The sequence below is a fragment of the Rana temporaria genome, chromosome 7 (genome assembly GCF_905171775.1).
Source record: "Rana temporaria chromosome 7, aRanTem1.1, whole genome shotgun sequence".
Lineage (NCBI taxonomy): Eukaryota > Metazoa > Chordata > Amphibia > Anura > Ranidae > Rana > Rana temporaria.
The window spans coordinates 172,228,817-172,242,985 of NC_053495.1; the positions used below are offsets into that span (position 1 = coordinate 172,228,817).

General features: G+C 41.4%; 1 protein-coding gene across 1 annotated transcript in view; it reads right to left on the reverse strand.

The window, feature by feature from the left end:
• Positions 1-2,768: 2,768 nt before the first annotated feature.
• The window catches only part of PRPF38A (pre-mRNA processing factor 38A), a 13,387-nt gene continuing 1,986 nt past the window's right edge, over positions 2,769-14,169 (reverse strand). Inside the window, exons 2-10 of the mRNA XM_040360472.1 lie at positions 13,375-13,534; positions 10,777-10,898; positions 9,644-9,729; positions 7,396-7,506; positions 7,091-7,200; positions 5,504-5,530; positions 4,418-4,518; positions 3,796-3,844; positions 2,769-2,959 (exon numbers count right to left, since the gene is read on the reverse strand). Of these exons, the coding sequence (XP_040216406.1) occupies positions 2,914-2,959; positions 3,796-3,844; positions 4,418-4,518; positions 5,504-5,530; positions 7,091-7,200; positions 7,396-7,506; positions 9,644-9,729; positions 10,777-10,898; positions 13,375-13,534 (812 nt within the window). The 3' untranslated portion in view covers positions 2,769-2,913. The remainder of the gene's footprint in view (positions 2,960-3,795; positions 3,845-4,417; positions 4,519-5,503; positions 5,531-7,090; positions 7,201-7,395; positions 7,507-9,643; positions 9,730-10,776; positions 10,899-13,374; positions 13,535-14,169) is intronic.

The following is a 14,169-nucleotide window of genomic DNA, read 5'->3' on the forward strand; positions in this document are numbered from 1 at the left end:
CCAACCTCCAAAAGGTAACAAAGCATTTAAAGTTCCTGTAGACACATTATCCCAGAGGAGGAAATTCAACAAAACCCTCATAATGTAAAAAAGATTTAATTGTCCGTCGCAGCTTCACCAGCCCTAGACTGTTTAATAAGCTGGAGTGTGTGGGCTGTTGTTGTGTGCCACTGCACTATTTTGGAAAATAACCTGTTAAACCAGTGGTCCCCAACTCCACCCTTTACAGCACAGTCCCCTCTTTATATTACTGTCCTCAGTTACCCTTCACATCACAGCCCCCCCTTTATAATAATGTAACGGGGACTGCTCTGTGATGATTACAGTGCCCCTAGCAATCACAACCTCCTCCATCACAATGCCCCCGCCCACCCTTTCCTCTCCCCATTCTAATCTCTTCCTCCGACTCCTGCGTACCTTTAGCAGGGCAGATGCTGTACTCAGTCCATGTGTCCTCTTTTGGCTCCCCTGCCTGACAATTCCATCCTATCAGCAGGACAGGGGACATGAGGCGGTCTCCATTCCGATCTGTAGCTCCTCCCACCCCCTGCCCTTTTAAAGGATGACCTTGTCGGCCGAGTGGAGAGGACATGCAGGCAACGCCACACAGCAGGTGGTGAGCAGTGACTGCAGTCACTCACCTGCCATGGTGCAGCCCGGTCATCAACAGGCTGTGGACCGGCACCAGTCCATTGCCTGGGAAACCCCTGTGTTAAAACTGCAGTGGCTCCTTTTTGAGGTTAGCGCTGCAGCTACTCCAGCCACAGCACCGGAGAGACGAGGCATGGATGGAAAGAGGAACCTGGGGGAGCAAGGGATACGATAAATAAATGTGCTTTGTACTGGTACCCTAGTAAAAAATTTGCTTTTATCCCTTTTTTATTCAATTGTGTATTATTGAATGTGTTATAATTGTAGGCACAGTGGTGATTTTTTTTTTTTTACATTGTTAATATTACACATTATAATTTTTTTTGGCACACAATGCAAAAGGCAAATCCACTTGGAAGTGCAGTCACTGTAGATCTGAGAGGGACATGCAAGGATGAGGAGGAGGAGGGGGAACACACAGCATTTTAGCTTGCACATGACTGGATGATAAAATCAACAGAGCTTCCCCTCAGATCTACAGTGATTGCATTTTCAGGTGTTATTGCCGTGCAAAGTGAATTTGCCTTTTGTAAATAACCCCCATAGTGTACACAAACTGTGCTTCTTAGCGTGGAGCAGAGGGTAATTTGGTGTTATTTTATGTTACATACTGAAATATAAAAGATATACACCTATAGGGTGCCAATACAGACTCTTTTTTTTTTTTTTTTAGGGTGACACTGAGAAGTTTTGCCAATGGTTCCACCACTAAGGCAAAGAGAATGGGAGATAATGGGCACCCTTGTTTAGTTCTCCTTTTGAAAAGGAATTAGAAATGCTCCCGTTGGGTGTATAAAACTCAGATCCGTGTTACAATGTTGTTACCGCCAAAGCTGAATTTGCGCAAAATACTATAAAAGTAGGGCCATTCAATGGAATCGAAAGCCATGTGTCCCATTGTGAAACTGTAGAGGTGTTAGGAAATTGGAGGTTATTTAAAAAGTCTACAAACATAAAAGCGGTATTAAACCCAATACCAAAGATGTAACCATATAACATCTTATCAATCATGATTATAAGCAATAGTTTTAACTTTCATTCATGACAGCTTGCTTACTATTGTGATACCATGTGACAGCAGTGGGCCAATCACAACTGTAAGCAAGCTGTGGTGAATAATAGTCATTCATGGCAGTTTTGCTTACATGGCATTACTATGATTGGACATAGCAGTCACATGATACAGCAGCCAGGTACTGAGCACTGTGATCAGGTGGGCACAGCAGTCACAGGATCGTGCCAGTGCACATGGGCCAAGCGACCTATCAGTACATTGCTTTGCCAGAAAGCTGCCGCCCACCGGCAATAAATGTACTGTGGGTAGAACACCACATCTTAAGATGGATGGGTATACACATACACAATACAACTTTTGTTTGATTTGATTTATAGATTTACCTTCAAATATGTAGTACAAGGGCCTGCCTGATTGCATACAAATTGACAGGGTTTAGGTTTGACCTCATATTATATACTTTTGGTAAATCTAAAAAGGAAAATTGTATAGTGTGTATCCAGCTTAAAGGGGGTTACAAAAGGTTCCTTTTTTTTTTTTAATTTCACTAAAAAGGGTTCTTTTTAAGCTAGTGCATGGTTGGTTCACTTACCTTTTCTTTTAATTACCTTTTCTTTTAATTTCCCCTTCTTTGTCTGAATTTCTCACTTTCTGTTCCACCTCAGTTAGCTTGCCCCCCATCATCCAAGCCTAGCTGGGGATTAGTCAGCATGCTCGCCCCCCTCCCTTTGGGCTACATCCCTGCAGGGAGAAGCTGTGTTCAGCGTCACCCCGCCGGGGTGTAGTCCCAAGGGAGAGGGCGAGCGCGCCAACTAACCCCCAGCCAGAATGATGGGGGCAAGCTTACCGAGGAGGAACAGGAAGTGAGAAATTCAGACAAAGAAAAAAAAATTAGAAGGGAAATCGAAGTAAAAGGTAAGTGAACCAACAATGCACTAGCTTAAAAGGAACCCATTTAGAAAATAAAAAACAAACCTTTACAACCCCCTTAAGGACTGGCAAGCATGCTGCAATATATTACCTTACCTTTTTTTTCTTGACTTTAGATACTTTGTTAACACAAAGAAATCTTCCGTTACCGCAATGATATTCTCACAACACAAGTAGTTTATTAGCTTTATTAAAAATAAAAAAAAAGTCGTAGGAAGCTGATGACTAAAGGGGGGATGCCATGCGGTGCTTCAAGGAAAGGATTGTATGATTATGTACAAAAATCCTGAATACTTAAACAAAACAACGGTCACTGCTCATTCATTGCCACGTCTACTACTCTTTTTATGACTCTTCTTTGACCTAGAAAAAATAAAATAAAAAATACGTCTTACACAGCCGCTTTCCTATAAACTCTTTCACTGCCAGAGCAGTAGTCACACAATATTATTAATTTTAGAACACATACAGTGCCTTTCAAAAGTAGTCGCCCCCTTGAAATTATCCACATTTTGGCATGTTACAACCAAAAACAAAATTTATTTTATTGGGATTTTATGTGATAGACCAACAAAAAGTGGCACACAATTGTGAAGTGGAAGGAAAGCGATAAATGGTTTTCAATTTATTTTACAAAAAATGTGGGGTGTATTTGTATTCTGCCCCCCTGAGTCCATACTTTGTAGAACCTCCTTTCACTGTAATTACAGCTTTGTACATCTAGAGAGTGACATTTCTGGCCATTCTTTGAAAAATAGCTCAAGCTCTGTCAGATTGGATGGAAAGCATCTGAACAGCAATTCTTAATTGGATTTAGGTCTGGACTTTGACTGGCCCATTCGAAGACATGAATATGCTTTGATCTAAACCACTCCACTGTAGCTCTGGCTGTATGTTTAGGGTCGTCGTCCAGCTGGAAGGTGAACTTCCTCCCCAGTCTCAAGTCTTTGGCCGACTCACAATAGTTTTTTTTTTTTTTTTTTTGTGGCGGGGGTTTAATGCGCTTGTGTGTAACTTTAAATTAAAAAAAATCTTCAGTTACAGGGGTGTGTGTGCGCAAGTAATCCGTCACCTGCAAAAGGCTCTGGACTGCTTCCATCTGACAGCCAGAAGTTGGCTTGTCAGATATACACACACCTGGCAGGGACTGGGTTAAATGATATTGATGAGATATAGCAGTTAACATCAAGAGCAATTACCTCTCTGGCGACTTAGAATGGCTCCTATGTCGGTGACTTCTGTGGTGACCTGTTGATATAAATGTTAGTTAGCAGTATATAATTTCAAACCTCCATCTAATACAATGAAGCAATGCAGAACCCAACAAGAATGTGTCAAGTGATGGCGTGCACAACAGCCAACTATAAACCAACACAGACATTAGTACACTGAAAGCGCATTGATTGCTATGGGTTACTCTACACCACCCCACCGATCTTTGCAAGCTTATTGAGTTACTTCAGTACAACAGAGAGTGCTATACTGTCACTAATGTTTTCTAATTGTTCATAAGCTGCCAGGTAAAAGTGTATGGTAAATCAACAAAACGAGCATCACTTATTTTCCATGAACTTTAATAGATGCGTTTATCCGATTGCATTACAGATAAAAGTTTTAGTGCCATCATCACATTTTATAATCAAGGTCTTTTTTTTTTTTAAAGAATATTACTGGTTCTTTTTAGCTCATCTGTAAAGAGTATGACAAAGTAGCCAATGAGCTCTCTCTCCAATGCTCAGTTTATTTCCCCTTACCCTTGTGCAATAAGTGCAGGCTTGACTGAACAGTCTTTATTGTGCCAAAAAAAATATATATATTTACCTGGAGATTTTGATTTGGACCTGTGACGTCGTTCTCTTGATCTGCTCCGGTGTCTCCTTGGACTTTTGCTCCTATGTCTTTCCCGGCGTGGAGGCGATGGACTGTAGGTAAAAAGAGAAAAAAAAGGAAAAAAAAAAAAAAAAAAAAAAAGTCTATAAATTCCTTTCGGGATTTTTCTTTACAAATTACATAGTGGCGTTTTGAACCCTTTATTGGAGTTTTACTCTAGCCCAACAATGAGCATGCTACAAGATGAAGGAGATGGGAAGGCTCCCTGAAGCTTTACCAGAAGGAGAAAGGACTTCTGGGTAACACGTACAGGCTATCCCCAAGTTAAACAAGATAAGTTCTGTAGGTTTGTTCTTAGGTACATTTCTTTTTTCAGGTGGAACCCCAGCCCAATTATTATTTTTTTGGATAGCCTAGGGATGGGTTAAGACCCCTGTAATATTGGTTTTGCCGTCTGTCACTTTCTGCCCCTGTGACAATTGGATTTTGGAAACACTCCCCCCCCCCCCCCCCCCCCATTACTCTTATGCCCCGTACACACGATCGGACCTTTGTCCGACCAAATTCACATCGAAATTCCATCGGAGGAAAAGAGAACATGTTCTCTATGTACACTCCGACAGAATTCATAGAATTTCCGATGGAATTACTCCGACATTGCATACACACGGTCGGAAATTCCGATCGTGTGTACGGGGCATTACAGGGGTGAATTTCCTCTCACTTCCTGTTGTCGCCCTCCGTTTGTAAGTAGGAGGCATATGTATGTAATTCAGGGACTGCATATACAGTTACCTTTCCCTGAGAGAACTGCCTGAAGTCTCACGTGTACTATAAATAGTGAAATCACTTCTGGAGCACTTCCCATAAGACCCAGAGGTCAAAACACGACTGTCTACCTGTAGGCACTCTGCTTCTGCAAAGGCTATGTGATGCTTTGAATATCCATTAAGCAAGCCTCACCTGCCAAACACCCCAAACCAAATGCCCTTTTTTCTGGAAACATCTCCTATAATTTACTAATGTGTCACCTTGCCTTCAAAGGAGCTAGAGAACATATTTTTTTCAGATACTCACCTCCTTCTCTTGGGTGAGCGGCTGCGCCTGAAAAAATAAAATAAAAAATAGTTTAGCAAGGAATCTCAACTATATGAATAAGGGTGCATCGGACAAGCATTTATTGCTAAGGGAAGTACAAACATTCCATGCAACACAGTCCACAGAACTTCACAATGTTACAATAAAGGGAAATTCTGTGAATGACAAGCAGATTTTCAATAAATTAAACTAACAGAATTTGTATATAAAGAATTCCAGGTATGCAACATTTTTTTCTTACATTATTACACTGGTCCACCTGGATATGCATATACCATACCTGTGAGATCCCTCTTTAAGCCGTAAATCACTATAGTAGACATTGCTACTCAAGTGAAAGATACCAGTGCACATCCTGGGATCTCTGTTGCAACGCAGGTCAGTGACCAGACCCATTAGCTCTCCCCCAACTTGTGTCTGTATGCCTCATGTTGGCATGGTGTCCACCGTAGACTTTGCAGTGGCAGAGCAGTATAGTGGCTGTAAGAGGGATTATTTTGATGCAGTAGTTGGCTGGCTTAAAGCAGAGTTCCACCCAAAAATGGAACTTCCACTTTTCAGAATCCTCATGCCCCCATCCGGTGTCACATTTGGCACCTTTCAGGGGGAAGAGGGGAGCAGATACCTGTCTAATACAGGTATTTTGTTCCCATTTCTGGGCATAGATAGCCGAGCGACCCGCAGCTATCTACGCCACGTCTGACGCCTCCTCCGTCTCCCCCCCTCGCTGTCTTCTGGGAGAGACACAGGTCCCAGAAGACAGCAGGGATCAGTGGGATCGCGCAGCACGAATAACGAATGCACAGTAGGGAACCAGGAAGTGAAGCTGCAAGGCTTCACTTCCTGATTCCCTTACCGAAGATGGCGGCAGCATCACCCGAGAGCTGGATCGGCTTCGGATGCAGACATCGCGGGCGCCCTGGACAGGTAAGTGTCCTTATTTTAAAAGCTACAAATGCTGCAGCTGCTGACTTAATAAAATAAAGTCGACAGAACTCCGCTTTAAACATGTATTGCGATTTTTGTGAACTAAAAGTCCCTGTTTTTCATCGCATTAATTTGTTGGAAAGAGTGTATAGAAGTGTGCAGAGGGCCCATCCAGAATTTGTAGCGTTAATAGGTGGTCACACCCCTTTAGCACCTGATAGTTTAAATACATGTACAAGCTATTAGGATTTGAGCACAGGTAGATCTTGTCTCCTGGTATGCAAGGGTGCTTGGGCACTCCTGTGTCTACAGCCTCATTGATGTGTATATATATTGTGAGATCACAGGCACTGCTGCCTCCAACTGCTAGGATCAGGAGATTTGGTGATGTCACTATTGTGCAGCTCACTGTTCTCTTGGCTCACAAGAGAAAAGCCCTGCCTCCACCAAGATGGTCGCTTTTACACAGAAACAGTGCAGATCAAAGCATGGCAAGTTAGTAATGGGTAAATGATCAGCGCCAGAGAGACTACAGACAATCCTGGTGACTAGTTCCTTTGCCCTCGGTCTGCTCTTTTTTGGCATAGCTTTCAGAGTACTGTTCCTCTTTAAACACCCCCTCTGTTATGGTTATCTTACCTTCTAGGTGAGCGGCTGCGGCTCCTCCGGTAGCGAGGTGAAGGGGATCTACGTGGTCGGTCCATATCCCGGTAACTTCGTCTGTGATGATCTGGAGAGGGAGCTCTGCCCTGTGGCACATAATAAAATACATGTCAATACAAGCTGTTAGAATATATGCCTGTGCCACACACACACACACCCCCCCCATTCGCCATAGTCTATAGAACAGAATTCTAATACATATTACTGATGGATTCTAACATTGCAGTTATATTATATGGGGGGTATGTAAAATGTATTGCTCTATAAGACCACAAATTAACCTTATCATCATCGTCATCCTCTTCTTCACTAGATTCCACATCATCCATGTCTTCTTCCAAAGCGCTGACACGAGGGTCTAACTGTTCCGTCTCTTCAAGCACATAGCGTTTCTGCCATTCATAAAATCACAAAAAGTCTAAATTAGGTAAGAGGTTTGCACTTAAGGTAAAAAAAAGGTACACTAGTTACATAAAATTAAAGAAACCATTTTTGTTAGTAAACTTGTGAAACAACCTGGATGAGACAAGCAATTAACCCCTACCCCCCCCCCTCGAAAAGGGGAGGGGTTTACTGCAAGGGTGGACTTCTTAATTTTTCCTGGAGCTAGGCTTTAATGCACCACACCAAAGAGGTATGAATGCACTCTGCAGCAAGAGGAACATTATATTTTATCCCTTTTTTTATTGTGCTTTTTTATGCAATACGACAGACGCGTCATTTTCAACTTGTCAAATGTTTGACAGACTCAACACAAATCCATTTAAAAAGAAGCATCTAATCTCACCAATAGGTGACTTTGTACATGGAAACAAAACAAAATCCTTCATTATCAGCTGAACTGTAGGCAAACGATTGCATACACAGATGACATGCATACAAATATCTGCTATACCTAGCAAAAGAATTTGTATTTCTGTTCATCCAGTCTTAAGATTTACACAGCTCTGCCACACATTACAGCCCAGTCTGACAGGGCAGACTTGTTTTTAAAGCGGACCTTCAGTAATTTTTTCATCTATTAAACCTTCGGCCCTTGTAGTTTTAACTTTGGATAGTAAAACACTTTTTTATGCCTGTAAATACCTTATACAGCCCACTTCCTGTTTCTCGTCTGGTCATTAGCTTAGGCTTATGACATCATGCACAGCTCTCTTACTCTTGAGAGAGTTTGCCAGGAAGGGAAAGGGGATGAGTCATAAGGCAGCCAATGAGAGCTGCAGGTGTGCCTCTGTGTAAATACAGGAAGTGAACAGGCTTCAGCTGCCCACAGTTAAAATGGCTGCAGCCAGACTTAGTGGAGGGAGATTTCTGCAGCACGTTTGGCAATTACAGAATCAAAGTATATATAAAATATGCAAAGTAGTTGGAGGGAAGCTTCAGAATAGCAAAGATGTTTTTATTACAAATTATGTGAGCAGACTGCAGTTTCTTTTTGGATAGCATAGGGAAGGGTTAACACCCCTGTAACATTTATTTTCCTGTCTGTATCCCTGTTCAGAAGATTTTGTGTCACTTTCTGTCCCAATAGGATTTTAACATTTTTGGGTTGTTGGTGATAAAGCTTCAGTGGAGACACTTTTTCCCCCATGATAACTCTTACAGGAGTGAATTTCCTTTCCTAGGGGTAGATTTAATCTCACTTCCTGTTGTCTCTCTCTGTAAGCAAGAGTCGTATGTGTGTAACTCAGTCGTATGTGTGTAACTCAGTCGTATGTGTGTAACTCAGTCGTATGTGTGTAACTCAGTCGTATGTGTGTAACTCAGTCGTATGTGTGTAACTCAGTCGTATGTGTGTAACTCAGTCGTATGTGTGTAACTCAGTCGTATGTGTGTAACTCAGTCGTATGTGTGTAACTCAGTCGTATGTGTGTAACTCAGTCGTATGTGTGTAACTCAGTCGTATGTGTGTAACTCAGTCGTATGTGTGTAACTCAGTCGTATGTGTGTAACTCAGTCGTATGTGTGTAACTCAGTCGTATGTGTGTAACTCAGTCGTATGTGTGTAACTCAGTCGTATGTGTGTAACTCAGTCGTATGTGTGTAACTCAGTCGTATGTGTGTAACTCAGTCGTATGTGTGTAACTCAGTCGTATGTGTGTAACTCAGTCGTATGTGTGTAACTCAGTCGTATGTGTGTAACTCAGTCGTATGTGTGTAACTCAGTCGTATGTGTGTAACTCAGTCGTATGTGTGTAACTCAGTCGTATGTGTGTAACTCAGTCGTATGTGTGTAACTCAGTCGTATGTGTGTAACTCAGTCGTATGTGTGTAACTCAGTCGTATGTGTGTAACTCAGTCGTATGTGTGTAACTCAGTCGTATGTGTGTAACTCAGTCGTATGTGTGTAACTCAGTCGTATGTGTGTAACTCAGTCGTATGTGTGTAACTCAGTCGTATGTGTGTAACTCAGTCGTATGTGTGTAACTCAGTCGTATGTGTGTAACTCAGTCGTATGTGTGTAACTCAGTTTCATCCGAAAAGACAGCTGGGGTTCATGCTGACAGATGCGAGAAAGCAAAATCTTACCTGTAACCGAGGTAATATGACGTCACACACGCGTTCAGTATGGAGAAGCTGGTCTATGAATTCATCTACATGCATCAATTCAAATTCTAACAGAGACAAAAAGGATTACATTAATTATTGAATTATTAGAAGAAAAAAAAGTTTCACAATGCAATGCTCAGATAACATGCACAGGGCTCTATATAGACATTGGTCTTAAAGGAGTTGTAAAGGAAAACATTTTTTCACCTTAATGCATTAAGAAATACTGTACTTGCCTCTCTAACTTATGGCGGCGTAGCGTATATGAGATACGCTATGCCTGCCTAAAGTTACGCACGTCTACCTGAATCTGGCTATAAATGTTTGCATTGGAACCTGCAGAGCACTACAACCATGATCAGTATGTTCCAGCTGCAATGCACAGGTCCCTGCATACTCTTCCACCAGTTCCAAGTCTGTACAGAGTTATGGACCTACCATTATGGATTTGTAGAAAGTTAACAATGGACTGAATACAAGTGCAGTGACACCACTGCACTTGGGCACCATGGAAATCTATGGATTTCCTCTGCTACAGTGACATATAAAACTTGTAGTCTTTTGCATTCACAGATCCATTTGAATGGATCTGTGAATGGAGAATACAGCTGTGTGTGGCCAATTTAAATTAAAAATGAAGACTACAGGGAAAAGAACCCGGGAGGTTCAGGCGAGGAGTATGAGGGTGGGAGTTTGGGAACTTGACCACCCTAAATAAAAGGGGAACATGAAATATGTCCATAAAAGTTATCCAAGCCTTTCTTTGTCTACACACCATTTCATAGATTGCCTACTAACAGATGCCCATATCAGTCTGCTGCAGCAGGGAGTTTACATGAAACTTTAAAAAAGGCCTTTAGGTTTTTTGCCTAAAATTTAGAGATCCCATTAGTCATAAGAAGTTATGTTAGAAGTTTCATAAAGGCTTTCGCTGCTACAGCTGTACAAGACTGCAGGCACACTCTGTGCTTAAAAGGGAAAAAAAATGCAAAATGTGGCCAGAAAAAAAAAATTTGCTTGTAGAAATCTTTTTTTTGTATCCGCTCAACTTCTTCATGCTGTGAAAAATGTTGCAGGTGTGAACAAACTAGGGGGCATCCTGCACAAATTACCTCCATCCCTGTTCTGAACTTTGATTTTCCGATAATCGTTATAGAGGGGCTCAAGATATTTGTAGCAGTCAGTCGCAGTCCCTGTCAGTCGCATGTACAGAGCACCCAGTGCACGGACATACCTGCCAAGAAGAATGGAAAGAGTACATAAATGTAGGCTTAATCACGAAGGCAGTGTAAAGCTCAGCAACCAATCAGAGATCAGTGTACTGTGCCCACATAGTAAACAAGGACTGTTTCTTCATTAGGGATTTCTTCACATTGTCTATTTCCTTTTCAATAAAATGTATGCAATATGTACGTACATGAAACAATTTTGTTTTAGACTTTCCATACAACTTCAGTAGACCAGTTTATTTTAAAAAAAATAATAAAAAAAAATAAAAAGGGTGTGAAACAGATACAATAAAATGTTAACCTTACATTAAAGGGGTTGTAAAGGTAAAACATTTTCCCCCCTAAATAGCTTCCTTTACCTTAGTGCAGTCCTCCTTCACTTACCCCATCCTTCCATTTTGCTTTTAAATGTGCTTATTTCTTCTGAGAAATCCTCACTTCCTATTCTTCTGTCTGTAACTCCAAACCGTAATTCGAGGCTTTCTCCCTGGTGTGGAGAAAGCCTCTTGAGGGGGCGAGCAGGAGTGTCAGGACGCTCTCTACTTTGCAGATAGAGAAAGGAGCTGTGTGTTAGTGGGCATCCTGACACTCCTGCTCACCCCCTCAAGAGGCTTTCTCCACACCAGGGAGAAAGCCTTGCATTACTGTGTGGAGTTACAGACAGAAGAACAGGAAGTGAGGATTTCTCAGAAGAAATAAGGACATTTAAAAGCAAAATGGAAGGATGAGGCAAGTGAAGGAGGACTGCACTAAGGTAAAGGGAGCTATTTAGGGAAAAAAAAGTGTACCTTTACAACCCCTTTAAGGCTCGGTTCACATCTATGTCATTTGCGATTGTTTTTTTTTTTTTTTTTTTTTTTTTTTGTACTTGTAAAGTTGGATTTGCATTGTTTATGCTTTTTGGCCAATTTGTTGTTGGGCAGAGGTAAAAAAAAAAAAAAAAAAACGCAAATCGCAGCAAAAACATACTACTTGCTGAAAATGTTCTTAGTATGAATAGAGGAAAATAAGCCACCAGCTGAAAGCTGTAATTTTCCATTTTTGATTTAGATATCCTTTAACCACTTGCCAACCGCCCCATAGCAGATTTACTACTACAGGGCAGGCACACTGTGCAGAATCATAATATATATATATATATATATATATATATATATATAATTAGTGCTGTCAAGCGATTAAAATTTCTAATCGCGATTAATCGCGTTAATGTCATAGTTAACTCACGATTAATCGCGCAATTAAGGAGATTCACCCTTTAAAACATTTTTTTTTTTGTTTTCTTATTTATTTTTATAATATTAAATTGTGTTTTTTAATTTTTTTACATTTTGATCACTTTTATTGCTGTCACAAGGAATGTAAACATCCCTTGTGACAGCAATAGGTGGTGACAGGTACTCTTTATGGAGGGATCGGGGTCTAAAAGACCTCCGAGCCCTCCTTTGCACTTCAAAGTATTCAGATCGCCGAAAACGGCGATTCTGAATACTGTGTACTTTTTTAAATCCGGCGCCATTGGCAGCCGAGAAACCCGGAAGTGACGTCATGACGCCGCTTCCGTGGTTTCAATGCGGAGACTGAATCAAAGCCGTTTACGGCTTAGTGTCAGTCTCCGCCTGAACACAGAACGCGGCGGATGGAGGATCGGGTCTCCCGGTGGGACGGGAGGCCCGGTCAGAGCGGCGAAAGGCGGCGGGATAACAACCGAGCGGCTTTTAGCCGCATCGGTTGTTATGTTTGGATAGCCGATCGCCTGCTCTAAACAACGGTACCGGGATGATGCCTGCGGCTGCAGGCATCATCCCGGTATAACCCCCTGAACGCCGAGGACGCATATATGCGTCCCGTCGGCGTGAAAGGGTTAAGAGGTACGTGCTGACAAAAAAAAAAAAATGTTTTAAAGGGTGAACCTCCTTAATCGCGCGATAAAAAAAATTGACGGCGTTAAAATGGGTTTGTGTTAACGCCGTTAATAACGCGTTTAACTGACAGCACTAATATATATATATATATATATATATATATATATATATATATATATATATATATATATATATATATATATATATATATATATATATATATATATATATATATATATATATATATATATATATATATATATATATATATATATATATATATATATATATATATATATATATATATTTATTTCAGAGCGCTAAATACAGCGCTCCAAACCCGCCCCAAAGATGCTGCTTGAAAAGTCACACTGCAATGAATAGGAGGCTGTTTTCTCTAGCGCTAAAACGCCCGAAAACCACCTCAGTGTGAAGTGGTCTTACTATCCACCTAAAATGATGTCCCGCCTTGACACAAATCCAAAAACCAATGTGTGAGAATAGTCCCTGCAGTGATGTGCCTATCCATGTTTTTTCTTGCCAAATTCAGACTATGATGCATATTTTTCAATTTTCGGATAAAACTAATTTGCAAGGTTTAGGAAAAACAACTCACTTGAAGTCTTCGTTCTTTATAAACTCCACAATGATGTCTTTCTCCGGCTGAATCTGCAGCATTTTCAGTGTCAGACACAGAAATGGAGTGGGTTTGATGTTTCCTCCAAAAACTCCTCCAATAAACTTCAACTCCATGGCCTTATCGACCACCAGCTCCGCTGCAAGGAAACAAGAAGGTCAAATACATTCTAAAATTGGAACTTCACACCCCCCCCCCCCCATCCCACAGCTTTTTTGCTTTCCATATCCCCTTTACGCCAGGTTGTACACCTTAGAGTAGGGTTGCACCGCTGCCGACACCAAGCATTTGCACGGGTATCGGTACTCGTGGAAATGCTTTGATGCTTATTCTGATACCTGTAGTATCGGGCCAGGTATCCTCAGTGTAACATCCCTACACACAGTTGGAACATGCTGAGGGAACACATTTAACCCACTTGATCACCCCAAGATTTTACCTCTTCCCTACCAGCGTCATTTATACATTGATCAGTGCATTTTTTTTAGCACCGATGACTATAATAATGTCACTGGTCCCCAAAAAAAGTGTCATTTGGGGTTAGATTTTAGAGGTCGACCGATATATCGGTTGGCCGATATATCGGCCGATATTTGGCGTTTTTAAATTAATCGGCATCGGCCGATTTGTGCTTTAAAAAAGCCGATTGATAAGTTCAGCACCGCGACTTGCAAAAAGCTTCTGCAATACAAGTCAATGCAAGTGCTTCCCGTAGAAGACTTCTCTCTCTCCTGGGCAGCCTGCCAAGTTTTAGAAAACATATACAATGTTGCT